This window comes from Pimephales promelas, chromosome 23, assembly GCF_988280905.1.
Source record: "Pimephales promelas chromosome 23, fPimPro1.hap1.1, whole genome shotgun sequence".
In the NCBI taxonomy this organism is placed as follows: Eukaryota; Metazoa; Chordata; class Actinopteri; order Cypriniformes; family Leuciscidae; genus Pimephales; species Pimephales promelas.
The window spans coordinates 17,778,839-17,795,876 of record NC_142791.1 but is presented as its reverse complement, the minus strand read 5'-3'; the positions used below and the strand labels follow the sequence as shown (position 1 = coordinate 17,795,876).

General features: G+C 37.1%; 1 protein-coding gene across 16 annotated transcripts in view; it reads left to right on the top strand.

The window, feature by feature from the left end:
- Positions 1-17,038, top strand: part of ppip5k2 (diphosphoinositol pentakisphosphate kinase 2) — a 61,662-nt gene that overhangs the window by 19,183 nt on the left and 25,441 nt on the right. For 15 of the 16 annotated variants that reach the window (XM_089126473.1, XM_089126472.1, XM_089126478.1 and 12 more), the window contains exons 9-25: positions 803-964; positions 1,516-1,637; positions 1,813-1,914; positions 2,871-2,957; positions 5,072-5,147; positions 5,252-5,361; positions 5,919-6,004; positions 6,743-6,868; positions 6,947-7,068; positions 7,914-8,096; positions 8,766-8,907; positions 10,438-10,661; positions 10,778-10,905; positions 12,428-12,542; positions 12,682-12,789; positions 14,002-14,118; positions 14,336-14,506. In XM_089126473.1, coding sequence (XP_088982599.1) covers positions 803-964; positions 1,516-1,637; positions 1,813-1,914; positions 2,871-2,957; positions 5,072-5,147; positions 5,252-5,361; positions 5,919-6,004; positions 6,743-6,868; positions 6,947-7,068; positions 7,914-8,096; positions 8,766-8,907; positions 10,438-10,661; positions 10,778-10,905; positions 12,428-12,542; positions 12,682-12,789; positions 14,002-14,118; positions 14,336-14,506 — 2,181 coding nt within the window. Of the gene's footprint in view, positions 1-802; positions 965-1,515; positions 1,638-1,812; positions 1,915-2,870; positions 2,958-5,071; positions 5,148-5,251; positions 5,362-5,918; positions 6,005-6,742; positions 7,069-7,913; positions 8,097-8,765; positions 8,908-10,437; positions 10,662-10,777; positions 10,906-12,427; positions 12,543-12,681; positions 12,790-14,001; positions 14,119-14,335; positions 14,507-17,038 lie in introns of all 16 variants that reach the window. The other variant, XM_089126469.1, reaches the window with a different exon arrangement.

Genomic DNA, 17,038 nt, shown 5'->3' with positions numbered 1-17,038 from the left:
TGGCTATAAAGCCAGCGCTGGTATTTGAAAAAAATAAAACACAAGGCTACGTCTGGAATTATACATGCAAATACATTTAAAATAATGAATTCTTAGCCTACTTACAGGTTGTGGCCCAACAACTGCTGCCTCTTGTTTTGAAGTTGGAACCGCTTCATGTTTTAGTAACAGTTTCTTGTTGAATCCGGCATTATATTCGTGGAAATTCTGGAAGCTGTCTTCCGTAAATGCGCAACACAGAGCTAAATTACGATCGTCATTTTCAGGAACATAATCAAACATAAATTGTATCCATTTTTGATGAAGTACAGCGTCCGTGGGAAGCTCGAACACAGACGATGTTAGTGACGTACCCTAACCCAGCTGTAGTCCCAATCGAGTCGTTTTTGTAGGCAATATACTTCCTGATTTTTAAAAGACGATATCTCTGCTTACACTGAACTTTCAGCGCTGCAACTTTGCAGATACTGTTCATGCATCAACAGCAACATTACACACTATTTAAAATGAAAAAAGTGAAATTGCAATCAACCCCCCCTTTAAGATAAATCTCCTAGCTAAAATATTTTAGTGCGATTTAGGAGTACTCCTAGTGGTAAGGTAACATTCTTTGTGAATACGGCCCCTGGAGATTGTCTTGACTAGGACCACACCCCTTAATGCGTTGAAGCAACTGCCATGTGATTGGTTGATTAGATAATTGCATCAATGAGAAATTAAACAGGTGTTCCTAATAATCCTTTAGATGAGTGTACACTGATCCATTGATGAATGAAACATTTCCTCTGTGTGTCGGCATCAGGTGTACACTGTAGGGCCCGACTACGCCCACGCAGAGGCCCGTAAATCCCCTGCTCTGGATGGCAAGGTGGAACGAGACAGCGAGGGGAAAGAAGTCCGTTATCCAGTCATCCTCAACGCCAGAGAAAAACTCATCGCATGGAAAGTCTGTTTGGCTTTCAAGGTAAATCCTCCAAAATGTGTAATTGAGTCTCAATGCCACTTATTTTAGCCATTAGAGCCTGATATCTGAAAGTTGGTCATGACTGACATTTACATTTACAAATTCAGTTCCTCATGTGCATCATCAGGAAATCAGTTTCTTGTCATTTTCTGCCCTCTATATAATATTCCTATTGCTAAAAGTGACAAAAAGTATTTTTTATGTGCATATATGATACATATGTAAGAGATAATGTGTTGTGGCAAAGTGCTCAGGTCTTTTTCATGTACATTAGCTGTACTGTACATTATGTGCATTAGTTCACAGCTACATACATACTCAATAAATATATGGTCGTCTGGGACAATCGGTCATAGCTTTTAGCAGCAAAACAGTGATGAATCAAAGAAATGTGTTCCTGTGTGAAATGTGTCTTAAACACTTGCATAATACAAGTTTGAATATGTGAAAATTTGTTGAGTGTTGAGTGGAGCATTTACAGGACATATAAATGCTAATGAATGGATTGTCTCGATGTGCCAGTGTAAACTGAAGTGTGTTCTCATTGGTAGCAAACAGTGTGTGGCTTCGACCTGCTCCGAGCCAATGGCCAGTCTTACGTCTGTGATGTCAATGGCTTCAGTTTCGTCAAGAACTCCATGAAGTACTACGATGACTGTGCTAAAATCCTGGGGTCAGTACATCATACAAACTTCAACAAACTTTTTTGCTACAATTTTATTATAATCAGATGATTACACTATGGTGTAATCTTTTATATGCTATTCATGAATTATCAACATGTATTTATACTAGTGTATTTGTTTAAACTCAATTGAGTCAAGTACTATTTTCCTTTTGCACAACAGGAATATCATCATGAGAGAATTGGCTCCACAGTTTCAGATCCCGTGGTCTATACCTTTAGAAGCAGAGGACATTCCCATAGTTCCCACAACCTCTGGAACGATGTATGTCCTTACAAGCAGATATGAACATCACTATCCTGATGATTACATCAACAATGCCATTAGTATCTCAGCTTGTCCTGCTTTTTCTATTACGTTATTTAAGGAATGGTTCAGCCAAAAATTAAATTGTCCTTAACTCATCCTCATGGGGTCCCAAACTCACATGACTTCCTTCTGTTTTCACCAAAACCAACTTCATTAACAAGTGCTTTGTTGAGTTAGTTCAACCAAACATTTTAATTGTGAACTTGCTCACATTTACTCACTCTCATGTCGTTCCAATCCAAACCATAAGACGTTCATCTTTGAAACACAAATTAAGATACTTTTAATTAAATCTGAGAGATTTCTTTCCGTTTATTGACCAAGTCCATTCACTAAAACTTTGACGCTTCAAAAAGTTCATAAAGATTGTAAAAGGAATCCATGTGGATGAAGTGGTTTAATCCAGGTTTTCTCAAGCCTCTGTTTCGCTTATCCAATCTGCAGTTTATGTGCATCGATCAATATTTATATGTATGTTCGTCATATGAAGAATTTGTGTCTTAGACTAAACCGCTCAATTCATACTGATTCGTTTACGTTACGTTTCTCTTAGATGCCATTCAAAAATATGTACGATTTCAAAGATGAACAAAAGTCTTATGATTTTGGATTAAAATTAGGGTGAGTAAATGATTTAAGTGTTAGTGACACACACACATACAGCTATTGAATGGATTTCACCAAACTTGATATTCATTCAATTGTCGATGTTTGTGTTGAGCAGAAGAAAGTCAGTTAAATAGATTTGGAATAACAGTGAGAAAATGGTGACAGAAATTTGAATGTTTCGGGAAAATTGTTCCTTTAACACACATGAATCTATATCAATGCTGATGTATTGATTTATATCTTTTTTTTTTTGCATAAGCTCAAAACAAATATCCTTTCAAGTGCTGCTGTGTGACTTTCAGGATGGAGTTGAGGTGTGTGATCGCTGTGATTCGACATGGTGACAGAACTCCCAAACAGAAGATGAAAATGGAAGTTCGACATCAGAGGTACCAACATTTCAAATCTACTGTCAGTAAGCAGTCTTCATCATGCACTGAATATGATGTTAAAGGGATAGTTCACTTTGAAATTAATTTTTGATATGTTTTAGCTTACCTCAAGGGCATCCAAGATGTAGGTGTCTTTGTTTCCACAGTATTTTCAATTTTTCAGTCAAACCGTTGTTGTCTATCAGTCATACACTGGAGGCAAAGGGGGTCCACCTCAAAGAGCATGCACAGAGAAGTCAAAATTAAACATGATTTAATGACTCGTAAATGTAAGTACACATTGATGGCCTAAGACACGAAACGAGTGGTTTTTGTGAGAAAACGAACAGTATTTATATCGTTTTTACCTCGTGTAACCACAGCCACGTCCAACTGATCTGAATCAGTTGTTCAATGTCCAACTGAACCGAACTGAATCAGTTCAATGTTACGCCGGAAGTGATCGCTTGCGTGTGACGTCACTCAATATTTACACAGAGATTTCGGAAGTTATACCTTTTACTAAAAAGGTATCGTCTTCCATTGCGGTTTCCCGTATATCTAAATATGTTTAGTGAAAGGTAAAACTTACGAAATCTCTGTATAAACAAAGAGTGACGTAGGCGCACAAGCGATCACTTCCGGCGCATGCGCAGACCGAAGCGCCCGTGCCGTCAGATCATTTTGTCATGGCTATGATTACAAGAGGTAAAACTATATAAATACTGTTCGTTTTCTCACACAAACCGCTCGTTTCGTGTCTTAGGCCATCAATGTATACTTACATGTACGAGTCATTAAATCATGTTTAATTTTGACTTCTCTGTGCATGCTCTTTGTTGAGGTGAACCGATTGAGGACCCCCTTCACCTCCAGTGTATGACTGACAGACAACAACGGTTTGACTGAAAAATGTCAAAATTGAAAATGCTGTGGAAACAAAGACACCTACATCTTGGATCCCCTTGAGGTAAGCTAAAACATATCAAAAATTAATTTCAAAGTGAACTATCCCTTTAAAGTGATGGTATGCTTATGCCTGGTTCAGATTACACAATTTTTTTTATCTGTTATGATAGTCACTGTGTCAGATTACGCGATTTTGACTCCTAAAATCTTGTCGTGTGGGGACAAGACACTGTCAGACTACACGTTGCTTCCTGACCAGTCATCGCGTGCTATCTTTAAAGGGATACTCCACTTTTTTGGGAAATAGGCTCATTTTACCACTCCCCCAGAGTTAAACAGTTGGGGTTTACCGTTTTTGAATGTATTCAGACGATTTTTTGATATTTAGAAGAATATCAGTAACCAGACAGTTTCTGGTCTCATTGTCTTCCATAGTAGGAAAAAATATATACTATGGAAGTCAATGAGACCAGAAACTGTCTCGTAACTGATATTCTTCTAAATATCAAAAAATCGTCTGAATACATTCAAAAACGGTAAACCCCAACTGTTTAACTCTGGGGGAGTGGTAAAATGAGCCTATTTCCAAAAAAAGTGGAGTATCCCTTTAACGACGCACCTGATGTCATCGAGAAGGCGAAACTAGTAGCGAGTGATTTCCGGAAACGAACGTAAACAAACAATGGATGACGCAGTGAGTGTTGTTTTGGCTGTCCTGTGTTCAGAAAAAAGTAAAAAAAGAAAGAAAACCCGACAATGGACACGTTCCTGGATTTCTCGAAGAAGACAGTATGGGCTGTCAATCCTCCAAAAAGAACTTGAGGTAAAATGTTTTCTTATATATTTTTACCTTTAGTTTTAACGTTACCACCATCGTCTCTCTTTCGTTTCGCCATTTTTGAAAGTTGTGTACCACTAAGCTTCTGTGCTCCTATTGGTCAACCTCATACATGTGTCGGAACCATCATGGACGACCGTTAAAAAAATTAAACATGTTAGTCTTTTTATTGTGATGTCGTGAAGCATCGCAGACGCGATTTAGGTTGTCGCCCACTATGACACACTATACGAGATGATACGATTGAATCTTGCTTCCCGTTTGCGATTCCCCACGACGCGCTACGTCAAACGGATCTTGCCAAAATCGGGTTAAAATCGTGTTATCTGAACCAGGCATTAGCTAAAGCCTGTCCTTTGTTAATTTCTCATTTTGTGTCTTTCAGATTTTTTGACCTCTTTGAAAAATGTGAAGGTTACAAAAGTGGGAAACTGAAACTGAAAAAGCCAAAGCAACTCCAAGTAAATACATTTTTGATTTAGCAATGAATAAGGAATAATATTCACCCCTTATATCTAAAGGTTTCATTTCAAGATAATAAGTTATATTTGATTGAATTGAACAGGAAGTGTTGGACATTGCCAGACAGCTGTTGGTAGAACTGGGCCAAAATAACGATTCAGAAATTGAGGAGAGTAAAGCAAAGCTTGAACAGCTGAAAACAGTCCTCGAAATGTAAGTCTTCCTGTAAGTTCATTAGTAGGGGCCAAGCAACACAGCTGTTGAGACACGTATTGTGTCTGTTCGTTTTCCACAAGAGTGAAAGGCATAGTGTTTTCAATGACATGAGGGTGAGTAAATGATGAAAGGATTTTTATTTTGGGGTGAATCTTCTCATTAAATGGCATGTCAACATTGGGTTTGAAATGTTTGAAGACACAGATTTCTCTATTTTGATTTTTTTATCAAACGAATGCTACAGTGTCTATTTAATTTAGTATCGCCTTTAGATCATATTCGGACCATGCTAGTGAAAAATTTTGTTATACCAAACCTTTCACATGTAAAGCAAAGCATTATTGATTTGATGGCAAGAACTCCATAAAACTAATTTACAAGATACTGTGTATCAATCTGATGGCAGCTTTTGTGTTTTTTGAACCACTTTTCCTAGCTGTATCAAGCCTAGTTTTATGCCACTTATGATTTTGTCACGCTTGGCCCCGTTACATTTAAATATACATACAGCTATATTTCAGTCCTGTTTCTAATATCTCATTCTGTTTGTTTAGGTACGGCCATTTCTCTGGCATTAATCGCAAGGTTCAATTAACATATCTACCACATGGTTGCCCTAAAACGTCCAGTGAAGAGGAAGGTAACGATGGTCTTGCACAAGCAAGCTTTTGGCTGGTTTTAATTCATTTTCAGGCCGTTTCTTAGACCTTCCATCTGTTTACATTAGTTTTATGTATGTGTAAGATCAGTTACATTTTATTAAAGCCCCCTGTAGTGAAAATCAAGCTTTTAATGTTGTTTATAAGTCTATGTGGTGTTTTTAATGTACTCTAAGACAAACTATGTGTACTGTAAATTCATCTGTCGACAGCATTGCTGAGTATTTTCTCCTTAAAACTGCAGTGAACCCTCCCTCTCTCTGTAATTTCTTATTCATTTATTTCTTATTTCTTATTCAGTGAGCTTTGATTTGTATCTGGTATGTTAACTTAAAATTGAACTAAAAACTGCAGTGAACCAAAGACAGTCTCAAAAACACGGTTTGAAATTGCCGGTGTTTCTAACGTCACAAACTACCTTGTAACCAATCAGATCAATGTGTGATCATCAACCAGTGGAACTCTGAGCTGAGTGAGTGAGTGGAGACGGGGCTCATTTGCATATTCATAGAACCGCTCATACTAAATGTGGCATGGGTGTCGAGTTTCATTCAATACATGTCATGAATCATTTTTTTTTTCAAGGAAAGGTTTTTAAATATGTCATTTTGGTGATCAAAGATGAGTTTTAAGGGATGAAATTATCGACTACAGGGGGACTTTAGAACTAAATGTGATAAAAGAGATTTGATATTGATTGTGTGTGTGTGTTTGTTGAGATGTGCGGAGGGATGACCCATCACTGTTGCTGGTCTTGAAGTGGGGTGGCGAGTTGACTCCAGCTGGCAGGGTTCAGGCCGAAGAGCTCGGTCGGGCCTTTAGGTGTATGTACCCTGGAGGACAAGGTACTTCACACACACACACACACACTGCCCCTGTTCCGTCCGCCTCTTGTTTTTTATGGTTTTCCTCCTGCGTCTCAGGTGACTACGCTGGCTTCCCTGGCTGTGGGCTTCTCCGTCTGCACAGCACATACAGGCACGACCTGAAGATATACGCCTCTGATGAGGGACGTGTTCAGATGACTGCTGCAGCGTTTGCAAAAGTAACATTAAAACTTCAGATTTAATCTTATAATGTTAAATTGTTGTTAAAAGCATAAATTGTTTTAAAGATTTTTTAATCGCATGCTTTAATGTTTATTTTGGCAGCTGAATTAAAACATATTTCTTTAACACTTTACAATAAGGTTAATTAGTTAATTTTAGCTAATGTATTAACTAACTTGAACTAACAATGAGCATTTGTTACAGTATTTGTTAATCTTTCTTTTTTTTTTTACTTTTTTTTTTTATTGGAACAAAGAACACAAAAGTTATCATGGATGTTAAAATATCAGACAGTATCACAAAATAATTCCAACATCTTGATATATAATATCACACTCAATGGTTTACATGCATAATCCATTTTTCCCAAAGCCTCTCCATACTGTATATTTCGTTTACAATCCCTAGCCATTGATCCTTATTTGAAGGATCCACCTGCAACCATTTACGGGTTATTGCTTTCCTACAGCTTGCTAACAATATTTTTAGTAAATATTTATCCTTGTCTAAAACATTACCCGATATTTTACCTAGATATATAGTAGTGAATGAAAAGTCCATCTCTACTCCCATAATTTTCTTATTTTCTCGCCTGTTAATCTTTCTTAATGTTAGTTAATACAAATACAGCTCTTTCACAGTACATTAACTAATGTTAACAAGATTTTAATAAAGTATTAGTAAATGTTGAAATTAACATGGCCTAATTTTTTATTTTTTATCTTTGTTAATGTTAAGTAATGTAGTTAACTAACAAACCTTATTGTAAAGTGTTACCATTATTCCTCTTATAAACGACGGGACGTGTGTGTGTGTGTGTGTGTGTGTGTGGTATCCTCAGGGCCTGCTGGCGTTAGAGGGAGAGCTGACGCCCATCCTGGTTCAGATGGTGAAAAGTGCCAATATGAACGGCCTGCTGGACAGTGACAGCGACTCCCTAAGCAGTTGCCAGCAGAAAGTCAAAGCACGACTTCATGAGATCCTGCAGAAGGACAGAGACTTCACGCCAGAAGACTTCGAGAAGGTAAGGGACAATCATATTTCGCTTGACAAGGTCGCTTAATAGATTTGAAATGTAGGACATTTCTATTGGTCTGTAAAGAATTGAACTGTGTTGTTCATCTTTTTGCTTTTGAGTAGTTGTCATTAGGCCCTTGACTTAATTAAAACTGATGCAACTGTGAATTTGCCACTGAAAGATGTTGTAGAATTTATCCAATTTTTAATGCAAATTCCTCCACCCTCAAATGTCTGATGGAGCAAGACAAAATGACTAAAGAAACCCATCTGTTAACAAGATCAGTGTTGTGAAAAGTAAGACGACGGTGTTAGACCCGAGTTTGAAATAAGTAAATTGCCTAACGGGTATTTAATAATGGGAAAAAATGGGTATATCGGGTAGGTTTACGGACAGGGACAAGTAATGTCCCAATAAGGCAGCATTTATTTATGGTTTTAACAAATGTAATCTTATGCATTGAATATGTTGTTATTGCGTACTGTTTTATAATGTACAGCAAATACACTGTATCTGCCACTATAAATGGCATCTAACAACTATTTACACTCAGTGCAAAGAAAATACTGTTATTTACACCTCGTGAAGAAGAGGAAATGAACACCTTGTGTAAATAGCCTGAGCTTTTCTCTGTTGCTGTGAGTGGTGATGGTGTGTGTTTTATTTGTGGACCAGCTGGCGCCCACCTCCAGCACATCCCTTGTGAAGTCCATGCAGATGATCAAAAACCCTGTGAAGACCTGTGATAAGGTGTACTCCCTCATTCAGAGCCTAACGCTGCAGGTCCGCCAGAGGATGGAAGACCCCAAATCAGCAGGTACACGTTTCAAATGCTGCACTTACAAATATTTAATGGTACATCATTTGTAGACATGATGTATAAACAAACTTCAATGACTGCAGTGTTACTGGGCTAATTCAAAGAAATATTACAAATGCATTTCTGACATACCTGTGAGAATGATCAAAATTTCTGATTCTGCATTGTAGTTCATTGAATTTACCTGATTTTAAGTATTAATGTTGTTTATAAGGTTTTTTTAGGGCCTGAGCACCGATTGTGTGAGGACCCTATTGGAATTGCTCAGTTTATTATTATTTTAATTTATAATTATTGATCTGTTTTTTTCAATGGTTTTTGTAAAATGTTTGAAACCAACATAAATACAAATATGAGATTTAATGTGAGATATTTAGATGCATGTACATCAATATTGTATTGATGTCATTAGTTATGATGTTCAAGGGGTAGTTCACTTTGAAATTAATTTTTGATATGTTTTAGCTTACCTCAAGGGAATCCAAGATGTAGGTGTCTATGTTTCCATAGTATTTTCAATTTTGACATTTTTCGGACAAACCGTTGTCTATCAGTCATATAATGCAAGTATGGGGGTCCACCTCAAAGAGCATGCACAGAGAAGTCCAAATTAAACATGATTTAATGACTCGTAAATGTAAGTACACATTGATGGCCTAAGACACGAAACGAGCGGTTTGTGTGAGAAAACGAACAGTATTTATATAGTTTTTACCTCTTGTTAACAGCCATGTTGAACTGATCTGAATCAGATGTCCAACTTAACCGAACTGAATCGTGTCCAACGTTACGCCTGAAGTGATCTCTCGCCCGTCTACGTCACGCATTGTTTACATAGATATTTCGGAAGTTTTACTTTTCACAAAACATATTTAGATATACGGGAAATTGGAATGGAAGACGGTTTCGATGTATCTAAATATCTTTAGTGAAAGGTAAAACTTCCGAAATCTCCATGTAAATAATGCGTGACGTAGACGCGCGAGAGATCACTTCTGGTGTAACATTGGACACGGTTCAGTTCGGTTCAGTTGGACATCTTATTCAGATCAGTTCAACATGGCTGTTAACAAGAGGTAAAAACGATATAAATACTGTTCGTTTTCTCACACACACCGCTCATTTCGTGTCTTAGGCCATCATTGCGTACTTACATTCACGAGTCATTAAATCATGTTTAATTTGGACTTCTCTGTGCATGCTCTTTGAGGTGGACCCCCTAAACCTGCATTAGTTGACTGACAGACAACAACGGTTTGACCGAAAAATGTCAAAATTGAAAATACTGTGGAAACAAAGACACCTACATCTTGGATGCCCTTGAGGTAAGCTAAAACATATCAAAAAATTAATTTCAAAGTGAACTACCCCTTTAAACCCAATTTTATTTATTTAGTTTTTTAATACCAAATCTCTTAAGTGTTGTTTCTACAGCTAACATCAGGTTGGCTGACATACATTTGGCGGACAGGGTTTTGGAGCGAGAGGGTGTGTTGGTTGAGTGTGGTTGTGTATTTTTTTAATCAGATATCCAGTTGTACCACAGTGAGACTCTTGAGCTGATGCTGCGTCGATGGTCTAAACTCGAGAAGGATTTCAAGATGAAGAATGGCCGGTACAACATCAGCAAGATACCTGATATCTACGACTGCATCAAATATGATGTGCAGCACAACAGCTCATTAAAGCTTGACCACACCATGGAAATTTACCGCTTATCCAAAGCACTGGCTGACATTGTCATCCCACAGGTAAAAGGCAATTTTGCTTTTAATCAAAAATCAATTAAGTGAATTATGAGAGCTGCTATATTTATATGGCACTGTTTGAATATTTTCTTGAAATTGTCCTTGTTTTCTCTTGTCAGGAATATGGTATTTCTCAGCCTGAGAAACTGGACATAGCCAAAGGTTACTGTACACCTCTAATTCGCAAGATCCGCTCTGACCTACAGAGGACCCAGGATGATGACACTGTGAATAAACTGCACCCAGTGTAAGATATAGTCTGAGAATATAACACTCATAAAAGAGAACTAGCCAATACACAGTTCAAGAACTGAAGCATGTGGAATACAATTCTCTTATGACATTCATTGCGCATGTAAAAACTTAAAGGGATAGTTCACCTAAAAATAACAATTCTGTCATTTAATCACCCATGTAGGGCCCTATGATTTCCGCGATAACGAAATCACGGACGGAATCGCGGAATTGGCCAATTAACGCAGAATCTAGTGTTAATGCGGAATTTCGTGGATTTTTACATATTTGGTTTGAAATTCGGTTTTTGTGTGGGAGATGAATGCATATCTGGTGAAAATGCAGACCAGGGGAAGGAAATCTGGGCGACACAAACCCCTCAACCCGTCATTTCAGCTCCAATGATGAAAGCATGGCGAAGCGGCTCTTCGCGGCCCTGCTTTCGTTGGCTAAAAGTTAAGAAACTCGACGCTTTAAGTAGTCAGTGCCGAGCCGAGCAGTTCGCACGTGACTTATGCAGTGTTTCCCACACATTGACTAATTTGCCGCCACATACTGCGTTTCGGTTTTTAACACTATTTAAAACACGCAGCTCTTTCAGTTGTATTTCCCCGCTCTCTCGAACACACACACACACATACACAACGTGCACACCGCGTCTGTCTATGAGGCAGCGGACTGGACGAAAGCTAAGCGAACTCCGTGAGAGACAGAGTGTGACTTTATTTAAACTTATATAAACGAATATAATTTATATTACAGTTTAAAGCTCATAACCATATTTTGTTGTTACTTGAAGAGTGCAGTGTTATGTTGCATCGTGCAGTATTTGTCCTGAAAAGGCTCCTGAGTAAATGTCTGTATTACCTCAATAAATTTAAGGTCATTCCTAATGTATTTTTATTTTTTAATACATTTTAATCATTAACTTTAAAAGCATACTTTTTTTACGACTAAAATAACAGTCAAGTGTAAAAAAAAACCTAATTCCCAAAAATTAAAATGGAAAAAATGGAATTTGGGAAACAATAAAACGGATTTCATAGGGCCCTACCCATGTCTTTCCAAACCCATAAAAGTTGAGTTAATTTTTGCAACACAAAGATTTGTTTTAAATATTCACTCATCGTTTTTGTCCATCTGTTGAACAACAGAAAAACTAGCTTTTTATATGAACTGTGATCAATGCACATAGAGTACATCCAGCACATCATGCAGAGTTTTCAAAATGGCTTTGCTTGGATCATAGTGGGAGGTGTTAGCCAGTCATGGCCATTAACGTTGAAATATTGAAAAAGAAACGGCACAAAAACCAAGCATCATTCCTGTGGTCAAAGACATAGTGCGAAATGGACAGATTGGTGCATAAAACTTACATTATAAGTTGACCCCAAAGAGCGATAGATAAATTAATAAAAACCTGTATGTCATGACCCATTTAATGTATTAATGCATTAATAGTTGGCTGTTAATTAAAGTGAATTAATTCACTTTTGGGGTGAATTATAAGTAGTTGATTTTTCTTTTCTGCACAGATATTCCCGGGGAGTCATGTCTCCTGAACGCCATGTGCGGACAAGACTTTACTTCACCAGTGAGAGTCACGTACACTCACTGCTGTCTATCCTGCGTTACGGCGCCCTCTGTGATGTATGTCTTCAGTTATATCAGCTTTCATATAAACATGTAATGTGAATGTAATCAGTACATTGTAATATTCTGGCTGTTTTTGGCTATACCATGCAAAATGTATTTCTGCTCAAAGGAATTGTTTTCGCTGTATCCTCAGGAGGCCAAAGATGACCAATGGAGGAGAGCCATGGATTACCTTAAAATCGTCAGTGAGCTGAACTACATGACACAGATAGTCATCATGCTCTATGAAGACCCAAACAAGGTACGAGGACGTCACATGCAATACTTTTAAATGGTAGAAATATAAAGTAAAATACTTTTGTTTTTCTGTGTTTTGAAATGTATAGAATGATTTTGGCATAATTCTGCACGTGTAAGATCATAATTTGAGCGCACAAAACTTGTGGTACAGTCTTGCGTACCAGATTTACAGCTTAAACCCTTTTTTGGCGTTAAAAATGACTACTTTTGGGAAGACACGCAGTGGAAGATTAGCGCTGAGAAGGAGTGGACAGGGTTATTTTTCTGGCTGTAATTATTACATAAGCATTTACTGGAGTTTCCCTTTCAGACCCAAAATAAATGTGTGGAGATATTTGAATGAATCATGCTAGGTGATTTAAAGGTTTGCGCTATTTACTGGTATTTTCTCTATTGTTTAACACCCAAAAAAAGCTTGTCTTAAACTAGACGCTAGTTTGCGCTGCTCTTGGTAGATTGTGTGTTATGGAAATGATCCGGATGCGTCTGTATTCTTTAATTTGCAAGTCGTCAGTAGATCACAAGCAGAACTTCAGGAATTCTACGTTTTTATTGAGCTCTCACGCAAATTTGCCCTATTAAGAAAATCTGGCCCTTAAAATGTCATGCTACGTATATATATATAACATAACATATATACAGTATGTATGATGTACAAGGATGTGAACAACACGGGTCCAGAAACACTTCCTGTTTCAGTTTGTAACTGTTTTCTTTATTTCACATGTAAAGACCCAGACAGCAAACTGACATTGAATCAATGTGGAAACGACGTCTCTCATGACATTGAAACAACGTTGATTTTGCTCATCGAATTAACGTTGAACCAACGTCAGACGCGGCATTCTTCAAAGCTAAATGAAAATCGAAAATTGGTTTGCTTTCATAACGTTGAAACAACGCGTTGATTTCAAGTTGATTTTCCGTTAGTTTTGAAAGAATGACGCGTCTGACGTTGGTTCAACGTTAATTCGATGAGCAAAACAATGTCAGATCAACGTTGTTTCGATGTCATATTTCCACGTTGATTCAATGTCAGTTTGCTATCTGGGGAAAAAATCTTAAAGATGTTTGTTTAACTTTTTGATTCAGTTTTATATGTTCTGTTGGTTGTATTTTATCCCAGCTTTTATGTAGTGTTAAACAACTGAAATAGGAAGTGCTTCTGGACCAGTTTTGTTTACATCTTGCAAAATGGTCTTTGTATGTGTAGGATCCTTCATCAGAGGACCGTTTCCATGTGGAGCTTCATTTCAGTCCAGGAGCTAAAGGCTGCGAAGAAGATAAAAACCTGCCATCTGGGTTTGGATACAGACCAGCATCCAGAGAGGTTTGCTGAGACTGATGACTATTGTTTTGAATGTTAGAAATCTTTTTTTTTTTCTGCTATTCTGCATATTTCCTTTTGCTGAGGTCGGGAAAAAATTGGTGATACAAGAAACATTCCATCTCAATTGATAGTTGCTATTGATGTACTGTTATATGTCTGTATTTGCAGTGTTTCTCAGTCTCTGTCATTGAATCTTGAATGTTTGATGTCTCTGTAGAATGAGGGCTCCAAGAAGAAATCCCATAATGACAGTGACGAGGAGGCCGCTGGTGCCAAGCGGGACGAGCCGGATCGAGCCCTGATGATGTTCCGCCCCATGGTGTCGGATCCCATTTACATCCACCGCAAGTCCCCTCTTCCCCGCTCCAAAAAGATCGGCTCTGTGGAAGTAAGTTATTATATGTTATCATTATAAAGGGTCACTGAAAACCTTTCTTCTAGTAATTTCCAATTTATCACTATTCTTCCATGCATATGTAAATTGTACATAGAAGCTTAGCTTTGACAGAGACAATTATTAATGCATGAGTTAAGGCTTATCTACACAGAGCTCGAACCTTTTACTGCAAATTTAAGTGAAACAATCCATCCGAATGTAGTGTGACAAAGCACTTTGTTGTTTTTCTTCATATTTAGCATATATAATATATGTGTGTATATATATATATATATATACTGTATATATATATATATATATATATATATATAAAGACAGAGTCTTGTCAAGGCCACGATTCATTCATAATTCTGCATCATCAATGTACTATAGCGCTGTAAAATGTTACATCCTGATGTTAAGATAATATAGATTGTAAACCCAGAAGAAAATGAACCATTGCTAACAGATGCTAACATTGTCCTCTATGATGTGCAACACAAAAATCTCTGTTAAAGCTACACTAAAGAACATTTTTTACCTTAAAATAATGTTTCCAAAATCATATCAGTGGTTCATTAAGTAGTAACAGGGAGAAATGCACTTATGCCTCTGCTTTGCAGCCCTATATCTGATATATCCATGCTATGCAAGATTGGCAGATCGAGTTGCATTTCTGTAGTTCTAATGAGACATAAGAAAACTACAAATTTGACTTGCTTTACAATAGTCATTATTTTGTTTTTCTTCATTTCTGATGTCACAATACATCATACTTTCGCGAAATCATGCAACATACTCTACCTTGTCTGTGGATAAACAGCGAGCGCGTGTGCAACAGTAGGATGCGGTAGGCTCAATTATTTACGACAGCGGTAATGGACAATTCCAACCTGTAGGGTGACCATAGAATAAAAGTTCTTTAGTGTTGCTTTAACATCTCAGAAAATGTTGTTTATAATGGAATCACCATTTAATCAACGTTCGAAATGAATACTCTGCCTTCATTGCAGCAAACGCCCACACACACAGTCACTCAAACACCCAGAAAAATTCTGTTTATGAGTTTATGTACAATAATGTATTTAGACTTTTTAAGATCGCAAGAAACAAATTCAGTGTTTCCAAACTTTTGTCTCATAGTGTATGTACTGTGCATAATGAATTTTATGTATCTTACTTTTTTCCCCATTGCGGTGACATTCACATCATACATTAATGTGGAAAAATTGTGTTTGATTTTCATCAATTTCAACTGCGTCTCTCTTCACGTCAATGCGCCTTTACCTGTCCTTAATGTAATGACTGTGCCAACGTCTTCTTTTCATTCTCAGTTTCTTTCCATTGAATTTGTTTTTTAGGAAACGGGTTGATGTTTTTGTATTTTGTTTTCATCAGTTCAGTTCAGTTCATCATTTTAAAGCATATAAGCTGGCTCAAAATGGGAGTGAATGACTTGCATATGTTGTTGTTCTAGGAATGTTGTACAGTTGCATGTTAAAGGTACACTATCTAACTTTGTTTTGTTCAAAATGAGTTAATGCATCATCAAACCTTCTTACAAAATGTGTTTTTGTCTTACCCTGATTTACTATGGTAGGCCTTTTATAATATTTCTATTTTAGTCCTGACAGGATGGTTTTCGCAGGATATTGCACCTATGTGTGTCTCGTCATATCCGTAAATAGACCATTTTGCAAGATGTAAACAACGCTGGTTTAGAAGCACTTCCTGTTTCAGTTTTTTAACACTACATAAAAGCTGGGATAAAATACAACCAACAGAACCTTTAAAAGTGAATCAAAAAGTTAAACAAACATCTTTAAGATGTTTTCTTTACATGTGAAATAAAGAAAACAGTTACAAACTGAAACAGGAAGTGTTTCTGGACCCGTGTTGTTTACATCTTGCAAAATGGTCTATAGAGTAAAGTTGGCTGCCCATAATCATATTCATCCGCACAGTCACAGGCATGCAGTTTTGTTTTTTAACCAATAGAGGGCCAAAAGTTACAATAGTGTACCTTTATGTATTGCATTTTAGTGTAATATTTCAAAATATTTGTTATAATTCTAAGTTAGTCATTGAGTTGCACTATGCAAATCAAAAGAATGGTGGTGGTTTTCTTTTTTTTAGGCCCATTATTTTTGCCTAAATGAAATTTCACCTGTATATTTCTAAAACTACATTTTTCCTTCTAATGTCCATCTCTTGCCAAATTAATACACTAAATAACAAAATAATTACAGCCCTTGCTTCTGTAAAAAATATGATTTATTGCCATCATTATATCATCGTCTGCCTGAATACTCATGATTGTCTGGAAGGTGTTCCACCCGTTTTATGCACAGGTAGTTCCAGTCAGTTTAAAGGGGTAGTTCACTTTGAAATTATTTTTTTTTATATGTTTTAGCTTACCTCAAGGGCATCCAAGATGTAGGTGTCTTTGTTTCCACAGTATTTTCAATTTTGATATTTTAAGGCTTTTATTTTGATATTTTTCAAACCGTTCTTGTCAGTCATTCATATAATGCAGGTCTATGG